General features: G+C 44.2%; 1 protein-coding gene across 2 annotated transcripts in view; it reads left to right on the plus strand.

Annotated features, from left to right (window-relative positions):
• LOC149363462 (uncharacterized) overlaps positions 1–16,074 on the plus strand; it is a 40,896-nt gene extending 24,822 nt beyond the window's left edge. For both annotated transcript variants that reach the window (XM_089569927.1, XM_089569928.1), the window contains 6 exons: positions 722–789; positions 4,577–4,692; positions 9,909–9,983; positions 11,066–11,173; positions 13,928–14,007; positions 15,914–16,074. In XM_089569927.1, coding sequence (XP_089426053.1) covers positions 722–789; positions 4,577–4,692; positions 9,909–9,983; positions 11,066–11,173; positions 13,928–14,007; positions 15,914–16,061 — 595 coding nt within the window. In that variant the 3' untranslated portion in view covers positions 16,062–16,074. The remainder of the gene's footprint in view (positions 1–721; positions 790–4,576; positions 4,693–9,908; positions 9,984–11,065; positions 11,174–13,927; positions 14,008–15,913) is intronic.
• The last annotated feature ends 1,425 nt before the right edge of the window (positions 16,075–17,499 follow it).

Here is a 17,499-nt window from a genome sequence, read left to right on the forward strand (position 1 = left end):
ATTCCGGGGCCTTTTTTATCAAGCAACGCTGCCTGCGTGCGTTAAACCAAGGCCTTTTGGCTCTTTAGGTCCTGACAGCCGAGAAAGGCCGCCTCCCAGTCCTCTCTGGTGGGGTTGGAGGGTCGGAAGCATCACAGTTTTAATACTAAAATTGGTTCTTGAGGAAAGGAAATGGCGCAATAACATCTCGTTGGACCCCTCAACAGCGCCTTAAGGGAAGAGATATAGAGTCTGGGAAGGCATACAACAGAAGGTGCATATACGTCAGTTCGGAGCCCTGTCACAAGCTAGCCTCCAACCTGACCAGCACTTGAAAAATACATGCAACGAGAAATCGTATGACACCATCCGGTACGCGGTTCGACAGACGGTTGTTCGCAATTTTGGCGCGAGTGTAGTCGGGAGATCTGGCACTATATTTAGGTCATCTAGTGGAGGGTATATGTAGGCGAACGACATGTATATAATTGTCTGAAAAGGTGGTGCTCAGCTTGCTGTGTATATCATGCGGGCGCTTGATGGCGTCACCCAATTTTTTTTTTTTTGCCATCGCTGCGATTTTCTGTACCGGCTGTGAGTACAAACAGTAACACACGCCACCGGTTTTTCTTGTAATGGGACTAGTAATCATTTCACATTAAAAAACGCGAATGTGACTACACCTGCAAGTTGTCAAAAAAGTGAGTAAACTTCACAGGAGTGCTTGCTCTTTCACTTTCAGGATATTTTACATTTTCAAGATATTGCCGGATGTCATACGGGAAATGGTGCGGGTGTTCTTGAAAAGCAGTAAGTAGCCTTGCATTTCTGGCTCTTCCTCAAATAAAAATAAAAACCGGTGGCTTTGCAATTAATCGCAAGTAGAAATTTAGACTTTTGTCGACCTCATTTAGCGATGCTGTAAGCGGTATACGCAGCCATGTGAAGCGCCCGCCAACTCTAGGTTTATTTTTTGTCAATTGGGTTGGAAAACGTCTTCAGCTTGTTCTCTACTTGCCCGCTTAGCTACATTACGAAAGCAATGTGTATTATTTATCCTTATATTGACTTCTAAAACAAAACTTCATGTACGTGCAGTTCTTTTTCCTCATAATTTTCGCCCTTTGTTATCCGCTTCTCCAGCGAAGAACCAGAGCCTGTACGGCATGACAGTAAAAATTCAAAACAGCAGAGGCAAAGCAGTTTCCTACAGCTGCTATCACAGCCAGGGGTAGGAACCTCCTGTTCGACAAACTTTATTTGAAATAATCCAAATACTTTATTTCCTACTTGGTTTGAAATACTTCGTGGTACACTGGGGACTGAATGAGAATTGACTGATAAAAATGTACAAATCCTGTGCATGCAAGCAGCTCCACTTACAGCAGAGGTGGCCAATTTATCTGAGGCACTGGAAAACGAAGCTTCTCTGTTTTCGCGGGCAGTGGTTCGAATTCCGCTCCCGCACCACCAGTATAGTGCCTCTGAAGATAGGAAAAACAGTTGCGCTGGAAACTAATGTGCGTCGTTCACGCTACCGTCTTGACCACTGAGGAACGATCGTTCGGCTTCGTTAAAGGGAGCCGTTATGTGCCTCCCTTTCCGTCCTCCGTGTTCCGTCCTTGTCTTGCTGCGCACTGCAGAATAAAATCGATGCAATACCGACCATCCCGAATTTTTGTCCTATTCAAGTACCTTCTTTTGTCATTCTAAATTGACGGTTTCCTGAGCCCCGCCGCGGTGGCTCAGTGGTTACGGCGCTCGACTGCTCACACGAAAGACGTGGGTTCGATCCCGGCCACGGTGGCCGAATTTCGATGAAGGCGAAATTCTAGAGGCCCATGTACTGTGCGATGTCAGTGCGCGTTAAAGGGACACTGAGGAGAGCACTATTAATATTTTTTTTATAGCAAAATCCGATAGTTCGGCATTTCATGGCTTTGTTGCCACTTGGCCGGCAGCGAAAGATGCATTTATTTCTAAGAAATTTGGATTCGAAGTTGAAAAAGTTTTTCCCGCCGCTCTGATTCAAACTTGGGATTCGTCTATGACGACAGAGGACTAAGAGACGTGAAACATGACGTGACATGACGTAACGCAGACTCCGTGATTTCTGGCTGCCAGCAGTGCGGCCTAGCAGCAGCCGAAAAGAAAGCTACCGCCGGCCGCACGTTGAAGGCATCTATTGGCTATTGCGGCCGTCGCTACAGTCGCTTCGATTACGTTTGCACTGGCGTTTTGCCAGCGTTACGATGGATCTCGTTCTCGAAATCGTCAACGAAGTTCTCGCAAATAGACACGTTTAGCATACCGTGTACCTTGTTACCGCTAGCGGAATACCGGGAGCCCGCCTACCGCCGGAAAACAGGCGCTGATTTGTCCCGATGCTTCAGGAGCGCGCGTAGCAGCCGGGCACGTGGCGCCATCTGGCGACGTCAAGGAGATTTGCGCATGCATTGGCTGCGCCTCAGTGATGCATGGTATCTCGGTTCCTGGTGTTGCTAGAACCATTGGTTCTAGCAACACTGTTTTGTTCTATGATCTCATCACGCTTGTACTTGCGAGTTTGGCCTGTGGCGGCGATACCTGTATTTTGGTTCTTGCTCTTTTCTACGTTACAAGAGCTTTGTTGTCAGTATGAGTGGCGTTTTTGTAATCAGGAGCTGGTATTCTGTCGATACAAGCCAACTTCAATTTTTCCTCAGTGTCCCTTTAAAGAACCCGAGGTGGTCGAAATTTCCAGAGCCCTTCACTACGACGTCCCTCATAGCCTGAGTCGCTTTGCGACGTTAAACGCCCATAAATCACAGAATGATTTCGACGAGGATGTCATTAACCCTTGTTTGATCCCTGACCCACTGTTCCTTCTTCCTGTCTCTTAATATTACTCCTATGATTTTTCTTTCCATAGCTATGCGCTGTCCTTAAGTTGAACCCTTTTCGTTAGCCTTCTTTTTGTTAGTTTCTGCCCCATAGGTGAGCGCAAGTAAGATACAGCTGCTATATACTTTTCTCTTGAGGGATATTGGCAAACTACTATTCATGATATGAGAGAGCCTGGCAAATTTGCTGCACCTTATTCTTATTCTTTTGGTTATTTTGCTGTCGTGATTAGCATCTCCGGTCACTACTTGCCCTATGTAGACGTATTCCTTTCCCACTTGTAGCTCCTCGCTACCAATTGTAAATTGCTGTTCCTTTCCGAGACTGTTGAACATTACTTTGGTTTTCTGCACATTAGGTTTAGACCCAGAGCACTACTCTGGCTGTTTAACTCATCGATCATGTTTCGTAGTTCACCTCCTGAGCGACTTAGCAAGGCAATGTCATCACCGAATCTGTAGATTACTTAGGTATCCTCCATTAACTCTTATCCCTAACTGTTCCGAATTCAGGCCTCTGACTACCTCCTGTAAACAGCCAGTTAAAAGCATTGGCAAGGTCGTTCCTCCCTGTCTGGTACCCTTGCTTATTCGACCGCCACATCGACGAAGAAATTTGAGCTGCTTACTGGCCATGATGATGGATGGCACCACAGGATCTTTGTTACCGATGCACGCATTGCGTAATGACTGAGGCTCGCTGTGTGTGGCGCCTAGCGCGAAAGCCACTCGGGCTGCAGGACAGAATTTGGGCTCCTTGGGATTGGGCTTCGCCCCCTACGGGTCTACTAAGACGCTATTGTTGACGCATGCACCGCTCCGGGGGCGGCGCAGCTTGTATGCGCCAGGGAAGGAAACTTTCGCCAACATGTTCGCCAATATTTGTTTAGGTCCACCTCCGTGTTCTCCGAAGTTCTTCCGCTAAGGTCACTAGCAGCGCGCCCACAACGGGAGCTAAAAGCATTTCGTTCTTAATTGGACGCATTGCTCTAAAGGTGACCCTTATTATTTCTGGAAAAGAGCACATCGACAAGAACCTTTCAAGTATTCAGAAAATAGATTTCTTCCATGTGGTCGAGTTCGAAAAATTGTAAGGAAGAAGGTTTGAAAGAACGACTGTTATCAGTTAAGATTTAGGAGAGTTTAACGTCCCAAAGCGACTTACGCTATGAGCGACGCCGTAGTGAGGGACTCCGAAAATATTGACCGCCTGGATATTGGTTTTAGACCCAGAGCACTGCCGCCACTGAACAGGCGCTGGTGACTGAGGGCCGAAGGTAACTTGATTAGTTCGTGTAGGAGGTTGTCGCCATGTATTACACCAGAGTGGCTCAATCCTGCTCTGGTGAGGGAGTGGGGAGGGATATCGGTCCTGGTCATCAATATCAGGGCGCACCTCAGGCCTAGTTATGCCATTACATCGAGGTGCAGTTTTTTTATCCGGCACAGAACTGCTCGGTACCGGGATTCGAGCCGTGGTCCTCTTGCACGCCACACGGATGATCTACCTCTACGCCATCGCTACGTCCTCGTAGTTAGCATGTGGTCTTAAATTTTCGTAAGCAACCATCTTAACCATACACACCAAGACTTCGAATATATCGCAAGTGCAAGTTTAAGGTGGTCTAATTAAATCTATAGTTTATTCCCTGAGTTAAAAATCTAGCGGAACAGCATGTGTCACTGATGCGATCACTGGACGCCCTTACTTTCAGGCTTCTTGTCCGCCAATAAGACATCTTGGACGAATGACACAGCCGCAAAATACTCAGATGTGGAGAAGTGTATGTTTCACTATTATGAAAAAATCCTTAGCGACGTCCAATTTGAGGTAAGCCCCGTACTATCGTTTTTTTTTTTTCGATGATGCTGGAATGCTTTATCACTATGGCGACCTGAAACGCAGGATAGCTGTGCAGTTGCAACATCGCGCACAGTGTGAATAAGGTGGTTCAATAGGGCATGAAAGCTCCTTCGGTTTACCCGACAAATACTGCTCTTTCGTGGGACAATTCATAAATAAGGCCTAACGTAACATAAGCAGGAAACACCATCACACCTGATATACATCCTGCCCCACATTCTTGGCGCCATTCAGAGATGATGTCCATGCATACGAACACACGCATGAATCACCATCTTCATACGCATAAACGTGCACACGAATGCGCAGGCAAGCCATATTGCCTTTCACATCCGTGACTATAAGTGCCACTCAAATTACTATGGCTCTTCAGAGAAAACAAAGAGCAATTTGAAAAGTAATAAACACCAAGGCAATCTGAGGTAACCGGTCGGCGTGCATCAGTATGTCATCATTTTTGTTGTGCCGAATTCACCGTCCCAAAACCTGGCCATGACGCCATAGTGGAAGGCTCCGGATTAACACTATAGCCAAACGGACGAGTTGGTGGTACATATTGAAGGCAAACAGCGCAACGACGTAGACAGAGTAGAAGAAAACACAGGACAAGCGCTTGTCCTGTGTTTTCTTCTACTCTGTCTGCGTCGTTGCGCTGCTTGCCTCCGGATTAACTTCGACCACCCCAAGATCTTCATTGTGCACAGGTGTCGCTCAGCACACGGCCGTCTTTATCGACACGCGGTCGCTGCGGTCGAGATTCGATCCCTCGACCTTTGGAATCAACAGCCGAACTCAAGAGCCCCAGGTGTCATTAGTGGCTGTCATGTCATTAGTGGCCGTCATGTCATTAGTGGCCGCCGAGTAAACCCTTAAAAAAAATTTTACACAGTCTATAGAATGTTCATAGATTTCTGTCGATAAAGTCTATAGACTCTCAATAGAGCAATTCTAGGGAGCAGTCTACAGGCGATACAAATGCTATAGACATTCTATAGATAATCTCTAGATCTATTTCCATACACCTTTAGTAGATTTTTGTCTGGAGACAGTCTATAGCAATTGCATCGCCTGTAGACTGTTATAGACAGACTGGCAATACAATTTTAGTAGACTTTTGTCAATACACAGTCTAAGAACTATGAATAAACAAAAAGAAATGTCTATGGTATAGCAATAGAGTCTGTAAGAAGTCTGTACACTGTGTATAGACCATTTTTGTAAGGGACGTTTCTGCTTGCGGAGCGCCACATGTGTAGCGAAGTGAGGAGTCGATTTCTGTTGCTTCTTTGCGAGCGTGTGTACGCTCAAAACAGCGCGCAGCTTTTCAGCATACCGTTGCTATTTGTGACTTTCTTCTTCCCTTCTCTTTTAGTGCTTCCACTGTCGAAGTTACTATTCTCAGAATGCTGGCGAAAGTTTTTGTTTTTTTATATGAGTATTATTCACCGCTATTCTACATTAGCCGATGATACTTCGTTAAAAGCGGTGCCTTGCCGTGAACAAGAACCAATTCGCTAAGCATGCAACAAGGTTCGTCCGCGATGCGCCATTTTTTTACATTGAATTCGTGACGCAATCATGGGCAAGAAAAGAACTTAAGAGCACTTTTGAACCACATTCTTCGATGAAATGCGATAACTTTTGCAGGTCGGCACACCCCTCAAAATTCCAAAGAACCCACAAAACTTTGGAAGTAGGCAGACCGAAGAAAATGGAATGAGGTGGATTATTTGGGATTAGTGGGTGGATTGAAGTGAATTAGTCGAATTACCAGGGGGAATAATGCGTATTAGTGAAATTTGTTGCTGTATTAAGGAAGATTAATGGGTGGAAGGAGATCAATTAAGGCGGGTTAGTGTAATCCCATATGATAATTCAATGAAAATTACTTGAACATTCAGTCCTCAGATTTTAACATTTCACTCTGCTGATGACGCCACAACCCTCTCGGCCAATCAGGGGATTTCGTTACAGAGAAGCCACAAATTCTTTGAAAGTGAACCTAAATGCATTTAGGTTCACTTTCAAAGAATGTGAACCTAAAGAATGTGATGTGTTGCCATGGCAACACATCACAAGAAAAGATTCATAGGAGCGGGCTCCAAAACAAGTATAATGAAGCTCCACAGCAAATGATATATAAATCTCCTTGTTATGAAAAAAATTGCCGTAGAGTGGAGGCAACCAGCTGTCCACGCTAACAGAGAGACAGTATCTTTGTATGACCTCTTGCAAACCTCTTGTGTAGCTATCTGCTAGACACCATGCAGACAGCATATCTAAATATAGAGTTTCCTCAAAAGCTAATCGAGAGCATTTCTTCTGAAAAAATCTGAAACTCAGTCCAATTCAAAGATAAAATACCACCGAAAGTGTCCTAGCTAAAGTTAATAGCAGGTAACACATCTACAAGCATAGAACAAACCCAAAGAGCGCCCGCAAAAAAAAACTGTTTTCTTTTTTGCACTTGCCACACTTGCCATCAATATGAAGAGTTAGCAGCTTGGCCACGAATGAAACTAATTTTTATCAACAGTTACCATCCGTATGGCTGCATTCGGGTGCATCATTTGCTACGTAGACACCTACCATCTTTGTTAGGATAGTTATTGTCCCCCGATTTTTAGATAACCGCTCTCTCTGGTCTCTGTTATTGTAGCCAATAGTTCAAGAACAATGTACTATATTTATCGACAAGCTGACATTAATTGTAGAACACACGTCTCAATGACACAATAATGAGTAGTAGCATCCATCTTATAGAGTCATTATGCAGAAAAAAAACTTCCAGTCTTAGTTTTCGCAAAACTCACAGCTAAAAAAGAAAATTGTCATTAGTGGACTGCACGGTTGTGAATCCTGCTTGAACGGCTGTAACCTCATCTGGCAGATCACAAAAATGAACAAGGGAGGGGAAAACCTCAGGTTGCTTGAGCCAACGTTTCGACAAGAGGGCTTGTCTTCGTCTGGGCAAAGCCTTCATCATTGGCAGGGATTAAATAGGGCCTTCGCTCCGAGGAGGAAGGCCCCGGGGGTGGGGAAGGAAAGTGGTGTGAGAGGGGATATGTGTCAGGAAGGGGAGGGAGGTGAATCTTGATTCTTTAAGCTCCAATAGTGGAAAAACTTATATCCAGGGGGTGTGTAATGAACAAAGGCTTTGAAGGGGCTGCGACGGGGGGTTGGCGCTGGATGGACCTGAAAAACTCAGATAAGAGGATTAGTCAGCGTGGTACAGGGAAATGAGAACAAGGCAAACAAAATAGGCTGACCCTGGAAGGAGAAAGAAAAGGGGGGGGGGGGGGGGGGGGGGGCTTTCCAAGGAAGGAAAAGGCAGGGAGGGGGGGGGGAAGGGCCCGAGTTCAGAGAAAGCCAAAAGGTGGGGGCGGAGGGGGTAACAGGAATATCATGGTTTCCGAGAACTGGTAGTAGGGGATTAGGAGAAAGAAAAAAAAAGGGTGAACAAAGGGAGAGGGTGAGAAGGCCGGAAATGTGGAAGATATGACGTGGGAAGGGTGCAAAGAGCGATAGTATACTCAGAAGTACTTGTATTTTGGCGTGTTGGTTCATAACTTTTCAGGAGGACACAGGGGCGCAACAAAAGACACGGACATAGAAGCAGACAGGGACAAGCCCTTGTCCCTGTCTACTTCCACGCCCGTGCCCCCCATCCCGCCCCTGTGTCCTCCTGAAAAGATAATATACTTATGCGAGGTTCTGGGAAATGGTCTGAGCACGTGCAAGACATTTGTTAATTTAAAATTATGCTAACCCTGGAATGTACCTGAGAGATTCCAGGTTTCCTCTAGACATGTTAATCCCTGTTGGTTGCAGTGTTTTAAATTTGTGGATTAGGAATGCTTCTCTGTATTTTCTGTCCCTAGTCGATTTGAAGCCTGACTGAAGAATGAACAATTTGAGTTCGTCGAATTTGTGATGGCGTTGATTAAAATGGGTCGACACTGCCTTCTGTTCATTCCGTGTTGTGTCAGCCCGGTTCCCGTTTAATCTGGCACTGATTGTTTGCCCGGTTTCCCCGATATATTGTTTTTGGCAGAAGGAGCACTGGAGCATGTAGATAATATTGGACGATGTGCAGTCAAAACTAGTCTTTATATCGAAACTGAAATCGTTTGCCGTACTTTTAACCGTAGTGTCCCTTTGTAAATGTTTGCATGTCTTGCATCTAGGTCGAGAGCATGAAGTTACTGTCGGTGGTGGTTTCTGGCAGATGTGCTTCGAAAACTTGCTAGTGGTTTTTGAGAATACTAACATCGTTTTCTGGTTGAAATACATAGAAAGAACTTCACATCACTTCCAACCGCAGGCGTAGTCATGCAAATGTTAAAATAGCGCTATTTTTCTCCAGTTTTCACACGAGCATCCACGATTCCCCTAAACTCATCTCGAGAAAGGCCACTACTGGCCCCAACAGGTGGTGATTCAGTAGAACATACAAACTTCAGCAATAGCTAAAGGAAAAGGAACAGTAATGTTTGCCTAAGTGCCTTGTAGCATTATCTCTCTGCAATGTGTAAGAAAACTGCATCAGTAATCATGTTGCACTTCTAAAAAATTGTAGAGCACTGCAGTCTGCTTCGTTGTAATGTGACATTTATATCGTGACCCTAAGATTACGTCGGCAACTTTTTTTGCAAGTCGTTGTCGTCCCTTGACACTTATGATGTGCCCATGGATGACGTCAGGGACTTAATTTTGCAATTCATCATTGTGTAACATCAGTACTCATCCCCAACACACTTTGTCGTCAGTAAGGCATGTTGACGGGCTAGTTGATTTTGCATCTTGAAACTTGAACAAGACTTTATCGTCGTGCATACCACAACGCGTTTATTCGTGCCCCTCTAACACGCTTGAACCAACGACCCTTCGTGGCGATGCGTTGCGTGCCCGCCTACCACAAATAGGGCCTCGGTTCGAAGTTTTCGTACGGACGCGTTCTGATGGCACACTCTGCCAACAAGTCCAGTGCACGCTACTCATGAGACAAGAAATGCTTTCGCATTAAAAGTGACATTCGCATTAAAGTGAATATCCGCATTGATGATTCGGATGTGCGTCATCCCAATCATCAATGCGAAAATTCGGATAGATATCGCAATAGAGCATTTGCCCTCTTAACAGCCACTCAAGATGATGCGACGAACAATATTTCTCTTCGGCAGGTGGCGCAGCAGGCTATGGAGGGCATACTAGACCCCCTGCTCAGCGAAGTCGCGATGATTGCCCCGTTGCAGCAGGTATGGCTCCTTAAGAAAAAATTAAGATATGCTTTACACAGCAGGCTAAAGCGCAGTGTAACATTTCTTCTGCATTGTGTAGGAGCATTGTGTAGCCTCTGATAGTATTATAGAGTGCCGTATACATTCACTAATAACATAGCCTGTAAAAACTTGACCCGAATGCTGTGTAAAGTAGGAACCACGTTCCTGCAGCTGAAAGTACCTGTGAAGAGCATCCTTGAAGGTGTAGAAAAGAGACAAGTAATTTTAGTGCACATTCATATAAGAATCACTCGCCACCAGAAGTAATGCCACATGATTCACTCGTCATAGAAAAAAATATACAGTGATGTTCAGGTTCCTGTTCACAGATGAAGTGTGAAATTTTTGGCATCCTTACCTTTTTTATTGAACGCCAAGAACACTAATATGAATCATGTTTGCTTGCCTTGCAAGCAAAATGTATACTTCAGTATCATGACCAACAATTTCGGATAAAAATTTCGAAAATTGTAAAACTGTAAGATACTTTTACGGAAATTTGAAGACATAGGTTCATTCTTCTGATATGTAAGAAATCTTTTTTTAAATGTTTTCATCGATTGCATCCTTCATTTAGAACTACCTTCAAAAACCAATGGGGAACACTTTTGGCGCTAGCAAAAACGTTAATACAAAAAAAAATTCAGGACTCCGATCGTGTGATCTGCGGATGTATTGATTGCGATAGTGAAACGTTATATTATATGAAAAAAATTGCGTTCATAAAAGGTTCCCCGCTTAAAAATGCTTTTGTCCAGAATGGTTGAGTATGATTTCGATTTCTACGTTTGTAATTTGAACACTACTCTCTAAGCTTGTCGCGAACTGGAGTTGTCCGCATTATAACGTTTTCTCAAGATTAATCATTAATTAAACAAGATGCAGTTGCATGCACGAAGATCTGTCACGAAACGATCAAACCTTGGCGAATGCTTGGCACCGAGAGCTGTAGTAGCAGTGTCTAATGACGTATTCGAGCCAAGAAACGGAAACATTACAGTGTAGGTGCCTCTTTATTACGTAGTTTCACTTACGCGTAATATCTTTTATTGCCACAGATGTACGAGGTGATCAAATCAAAAATCAGCAAAACGGACCCAGGACTTTGGGAGAGAGGCTTCGGTCGATATCGGCAGCTGCATCTCTTTTATTTCTTCCTTATAGAGGTGAGCCCCGCAGTATCCTAGCTGGCGCTTGCCAAGCTATCCCTTTAATCGTGTGGCTATACTCTATTAAAACACGGGTGGAGCAGAGGACTTCAAGCCTACCGTGTTTTAACGGCTTTGCTCTCGCTACATTTGGCGATTTTAGCCCTTGAGTTTTTCATTCTACCGTCACCAAGACGTGTGTAGCCCTATCGAACCGAGATGTCAGGGCTGGTTGCCTGCTTGTAAGAAATTAGAGCGCCTTAAGAAGGAGACAGTGGAAAGTGTGATGAAGCTTCTTTCGGTCGAGCATCACTATTTTTGCGTCTCTCGAATCCGAGTGAACTTCTAGCCTTCAGCGCGCACAGTCCATAAACGATGCTCTGCTAAGTCATAGAGGTAAAATACAGTACCTTCAAAGAAGAATTCTAGATTGGCCTTGAGCACAGGCTCACACCTGCTAACCAAGAGTAGCGTGTTTTCCAACACATGTCCAACATTCTCGAAAAAAAATTGCAAACATTGGACAACTGTGAGGTATTCGTATAGAAACACTAAAGCTAAGGGTCTATTTTTCTGATATGCAACAAAATCTTTCGTGTAAAGTTTTTCCATGGATCGCATCGAACAGTTAAGTCTGCCATAGAAAACCAATGGGGAACGCTTTTCACGATAGCAAAAACACTAATAGAAAAAAAATGCGTGTGCTGTCGGGTGTTCTGCGGATATACTGATTCTTATAGTGGTTTTGTTTATTGGTTTATTGGTGTTTAACTTCCCAAAGCAACTCAGGCTCATAGTTAAATCTTACATTATATTAAAAAAATTGCGTTCATAAACTGTTCCCTGCTCAAAAATGCTTTTGTCTACAATTGCTTGGTATGACCAGTTTATACAGGGAGGTCACCTATTCTGGAAAAAGCGAAAAAATGTCAGCACTTCCCCACTGCTGCTTCCTTTCGTATTTTCTTCCTACCTATCACACTGTCCACTGTGCTTCTAGATTGTCTTCGTGTTGCGCCATGTGTAGTCGTAGGACAGTTCGCAGATCCTTCATGCAGCGCGAGTGAAAGTGGCAAATTGATGCCAGCGACAAAATAGGGAAACATGGAGAGAAATTATTCACAAGGGCCCCTGTTTACATTGTGAGTTGATAATGCCATAGTATTTCAAGCTGCCGGTGCCTTTAGCGGATGTCACGTCACTACCGGCCAGGTGCAGTCACTTCCCTTCAGTCAATGCGACTTACCCGGCCTGGTGACGTCACTCCCATCCAGCCAATGGCCGATTTTTGCTACCGATGACACATTTGTTTTCGATCCGGTGCCTAGGGCTACGACATTAAAAGGAAATAGGCATACAGACTTCGTATTGCTGTTACAAACGATCGCCCCGTAGTTTTGCTGCAAGGCATGTGCACCCTGACTATAAAGCTTACCCGCATCAACGCAAACTTAGCCGCCGTACAGATAGTTCATCGTGCTCGTGCTGTGCAATAGTCGCGGGCTGTAGCTTGAGTGCCTACCCTCTCAGCATGCTCTATTACGCATAGGCAAGCGTATAATTCGTCGCAACTCATGCGACCTCGGAACGTTCAGATGAGGACGAGGTTGAGCAGTTTTTTTCTTGCACACGGAACAAACCTTGCCAATCGAAGATTGCTTTATTATGAGGTATTATTAGAAACCGCATCGGGAAAAAAATGTCTCTTTGGTCAAAATAAGCTGATTCCCATTGGAGAAGTGACATCACCAGACCGAGTAACTCCAATTGGCTCCAGGGTAAGGATGTCACCAGACAGGATAAATTTCATTGGCTGGAGGGATGTGACTTCAGCAAAGCGAAAGTAACATAATTTACCTACGAATTCAACTTAAAAGCATCAAGCTGCTTCTGAACGCCACACTATTTTAGATTTGTGTTAACTTTTGTAACTTTATCGCTCTGAAATCCAATTCTTTTCACCTCCCCGCAACATGCACTTGCGTTCCGAGGGAATCATTGGCTGGTCTCTTATAGAATTGAGCTCACAGTATGGTTGGTATAGACACACCACCGGTGTTAGAATTGCACCCTAGATTTTTTTTTTTATGCGAGATGTTTGCCATTGGGCGTAATGAGAAAGGGAGAGAAAGTTAGAAGAAGGAATGTAAACAAACTCCGCTTAAAAAGTGCCAAAAGTTCTCGATAAAGCGATTATCATGCGTCCACTTGCGATAGTCGCCTGCAACGAGTCAGAGCTAGTACGTTAGCTTCATTTGCAGCGAAAAAAAAATTGGCTGGTTCAAGCATTGCTTGAACCTAGTTATACGAGCGAAAGCTGTGTTAAGCATGATTAGCCTGGCGCCTGCTGCGAAGAGTTGACGCGCTTGAACTGGTGCGCGCCTCATTCATGGCGAGACTGAGCCCCCAGCGCCGGCGACGCAGCAATCCCCGCTAATCACGTGGTACCCCAGCGACGAGGCTCCGAGCGAGCACAGCTTCGACGCCTCTCCGCAGCGGGTCACGTGGCGTGTCATCATCGCAGGGCCCACTACCGTTCCGTAGGCTGAAGGTCAAACACGCGCCGCAGTTGACCTTGAGAGTTTGCGTCGAGGAGTACAGCTTTCGCTCTAAAAACAGCATTTCAATGGTCAACAATAAAATTTCACGTTTTTTTGTTAATTTGTGGTCAGCGGTAAAGAAAAAGTATTCTATTCGGCACTCCAATAATTAAAGCTAGCGACATCGTCCTCTTATGACACAGCTGCGACGCTGCCTGTTTTATTTTCGCAGTCTCAGTGCGAGTCTTTTGCGACACCGCCGGCGATGTCGAAGGAGATCTTGATCCAGCAAGGAGTACCAGCACGATTGAGGTGAGTGTGAGCATGCCGGCACCTTTTCACACTTTTTTTTCGCATAAGGCACACACAAAGCGAAGTATGTGTTAGTCGGGAGTTATTGAGGGCATCCTTGAAAACCGAGAAGTCATGGGGACCCTCAGGTCACTTTTTCTAAAGCCGGAAATGGACAAGTTGCGATTTTTCCCCGGCGTATTTGCTCAGTCTTTACGCCTTTTTGTCTTGTTTTTCATTGCGCAGTTCGCGCCCTGCGTCCTATTGATTAGTTTGTAACTGTGAAGCAAGTACAACAGCCTTCATATGCATAACCGAACAATATTCTGCAATTGCAAAGCAGCATACTGCGTCTTTGTCTCTAAACAATAAGAAGCGTTTTTGAAATGAGCAAACTTTACATTTCTAAAATGACGTAGATACGTTACAATGTGGCAGCCCAAAATCTGCGCAACTTAACAAATAGCCTGTAGGTTTTACTCGTATGTTGACCAACGTTTTACGGCCATTTGTGTGTCGTGTAGAATTTTCCCTCCTCCAAGCAAAATATAGCGAGTTCGGATTTTGTTATCATAAATATGCTTGTTCCGCCTTCTGCTGGATTTTTTAACAAGAAACCTCGAGCCTAGATTTCTTGAAATGAATTCTGCGATGCTAGTAGCAGTCATTTCCTTCCAGTGGAAAGCAGTTATAAGAGCTACAAACTTACTTCCCCAGTGTGCGTTCCGCTGATCCTTATCACAATGTATTATACCAAAGGATGGGCAAATCGCATGCGGCGCACTTAGAAGACATGAGGTTGACCCACCATTGAATGTGCGCGGTGGACTTCTTTTATCGCTTGTATGTTCTAGGAATATTTCTTCCCGAAGGCGCAATATTATACATGTTTTCTTTTGTCAGCTCACGTCGACAGTTTTGCTCCTTTGTTCGCTGTGAATTGTATTTTAATGATCTGACTGAAGTTGAAAGGTACACAGCAAACTTAGAAGTGAACATATGAAAAGTGCATCATTGATCTCGATAGGTGTGAAGTATTCATATTAGGAGTAGAAATCAATGTAATAATACCAGTAGCCAAAAATTTATAGTTTAGAAGTATTCAAAAGAACAGTGTTACGGCCTCTTATTTGTCTCGTCGAAAAGAAAATATTGACTGCTGATTAATGCATGTCCTTATCGATAGCATCGCTTTGCTCTATGTTGCATGCTAAGATACATGTACGCTATGCATCGCATCTTTCTTTAGTTCTTACTCAATTTCAAAGGGTAACGTAAACAATGTTCTTCTTCTCTAGAGCCTGATTTCAGCAAAACGAAGGCGTGAACACATACTTGCGGTGTTCTGTTTTAGTGGGAAAGCGCGCAGTGTCGATGAGGGAACAAACTCGGGTAATCGACATCCTAGTCGAAGTGAATAGGAAGAAATGGGCTTGTGCAGGGTATGTATAATGCGAAGGGAAGATAACTACTGGTCCTTAAGAGTAACGGAGCGGATTCCAAGATAAGGCAAGCATAGCAGGGGACGGCATAAAGTTAGGTGGGCGGATGAAATTAAGAAATTTGTGGGGATACGGTGGCCGCAACTGGCAAAGGATTGGTTTAATTGGAGAGACATGGCAGAAGTTTTTGCCCTGCAGTGGACGTAGTCAGGCTGAGGAAGATGATGATGTACTCGAAGAGCGAATATTAATTCTATTGCAGTATTAGTTGATGAAGAAGACTACGTGCAATGCACTGCGCAAGAGTATGTTGCAGTTTAACACAAGGCGTATTCGTCTGCGGTGGTAGCCTAGTGCTCTCGCGAAGTGGCCGTACTCAGTCTGCAGATTGTTTTCCGTCCGTAATCTTTTTTTATGCAGTGCTTCCGCTCTGGAGTCATTTCTTTGCAGTGGCAACTAACAGTCCTCCTGTCCTCTTGTTGCAGGCTAACGAAATCTATTTCAACGATTCAGGAGTTTGCGGACGCCTTCAACTGCAAAAGCACCGACGACATGAGCGGGGCCAAGAAATTTAACTGCTCTATATACGAAGCGAAGAATCTTCAAGAAGTTTCTGGCATACTATTTAAATAGCCAGTTGTACGCATAAATAATGACATTTCAGCTATAGTTCCTTGACCTCAGCCCAACTTTGTTGTTTTACTGAAGATGCATTCTCATTGTAATATCTGCGAAAAAAATGCGCCTCCTTTTATTTTATTCGTGTACATATTTCCTTTCAAATAGTGCACCCATAGTGGGGTCATTGCCGGAGAAGGACAAAGAGGGAGATGAACTTTGATATCGGCGGATACGCAGTGACAAACTCAGTACCAGCAATACACCGGAGCTCAATAAATTGTAATGCAATGCTGTACAACATCAAACTTCATAAGACAACGTTTCTGTTAGAAATTAATTCAATCTCATTGAGTGACTTATGCCGAGCTTTCCACGGTTCAGCGGTGCGAAGAAAATAGTTGTCTGTAAAAATTGCGTTCTGTCTTGTCGTCCTGAATAAATACGCACAAGCAGTATATTATTAAACAATGTTTAATGTACAGTCCCGATGTATAGTGCCCGGAGCAAAAAATGTCAAAGATGAGCAAAAATGTACACGAAGCCGTAGTTCCTTCAGCAGCGCTGCCGAAAAATGAAAAGACGCAAGCGTACTTCATTAATCGAATCGGTAAAGTAGAATTGACGAATCTAAGCTGAATAAAATTCAAGCCTGCTAATTGCAGAGCACATTACCTGCGTTGTAAACGTCAAGCAGCATGTTTCCTACGGAAATAGACTGACTGTGCTAACCGCCGCTGCGATGTGACTGAAGTGGGGGAGCGGTGAGAACGCGGCAGTGGCCCCTTTTCATGATGCCACTTTTCCCATATACTAGCGCGGAGAGAGTGCATCAATCTCGGGCTCTGTGGATAAAAATTTCACCCGGTCATGCAAACAAATCGAGGAGCTCTTAATCTGTTGTTTTATTGGGTTCATTTCGGTTTATTTTGGAGTGTTATAAGGCGAACGGTGTCACTTCATATTTAATTCCCAGTCTTCTAAATAAACATACACAGGCCATAGAAATTATTCAGAAATCTGTTTCCGAAAAGTCCTTCAAAATAAATGCTGAAGCTTACCTCTTTTCTCGTCCGAATGATTAAAGGGTTGTTCCCGCAGAAATTCTTGATGTCCTTGTTGTCCCATTAGCTCTGTGAATTCTCTTGTTTTTCTTATTCTGATGTGCCTTGTAAATATTTACTTTATAATTGTGTCATTGCAAAAGTATGCACCTTCCTCCAATTTTTGCCTTGTACAATTATGTGTTTTTATTTTGTAATGAAAAGGCATGAAGTTTTGTTTCTTTTGCTGCTTGTCCTGAGCATTGTGTCGGGTTCTTGGGCCCCGTCAGGCGGAGTCTATCTGCCTTTTGCCCTTGTATCCGAGACCTTGTTGTCTGAAATAAAGATCTCTCTATCTATCTATCTAACTTCAGAGCGGCGGAGTTGCGGTGGACCGAACGCTTCGCTGA

This window comes from Amblyomma mixtum, chromosome 2 (assembly GCF_055824585.1).
Source record: "Amblyomma mixtum isolate Tamu chromosome 2, ASM5582458v1, whole genome shotgun sequence".
Taxonomy (NCBI): domain Eukaryota; kingdom Metazoa; phylum Arthropoda; class Arachnida; order Ixodida; family Ixodidae; genus Amblyomma; species Amblyomma mixtum.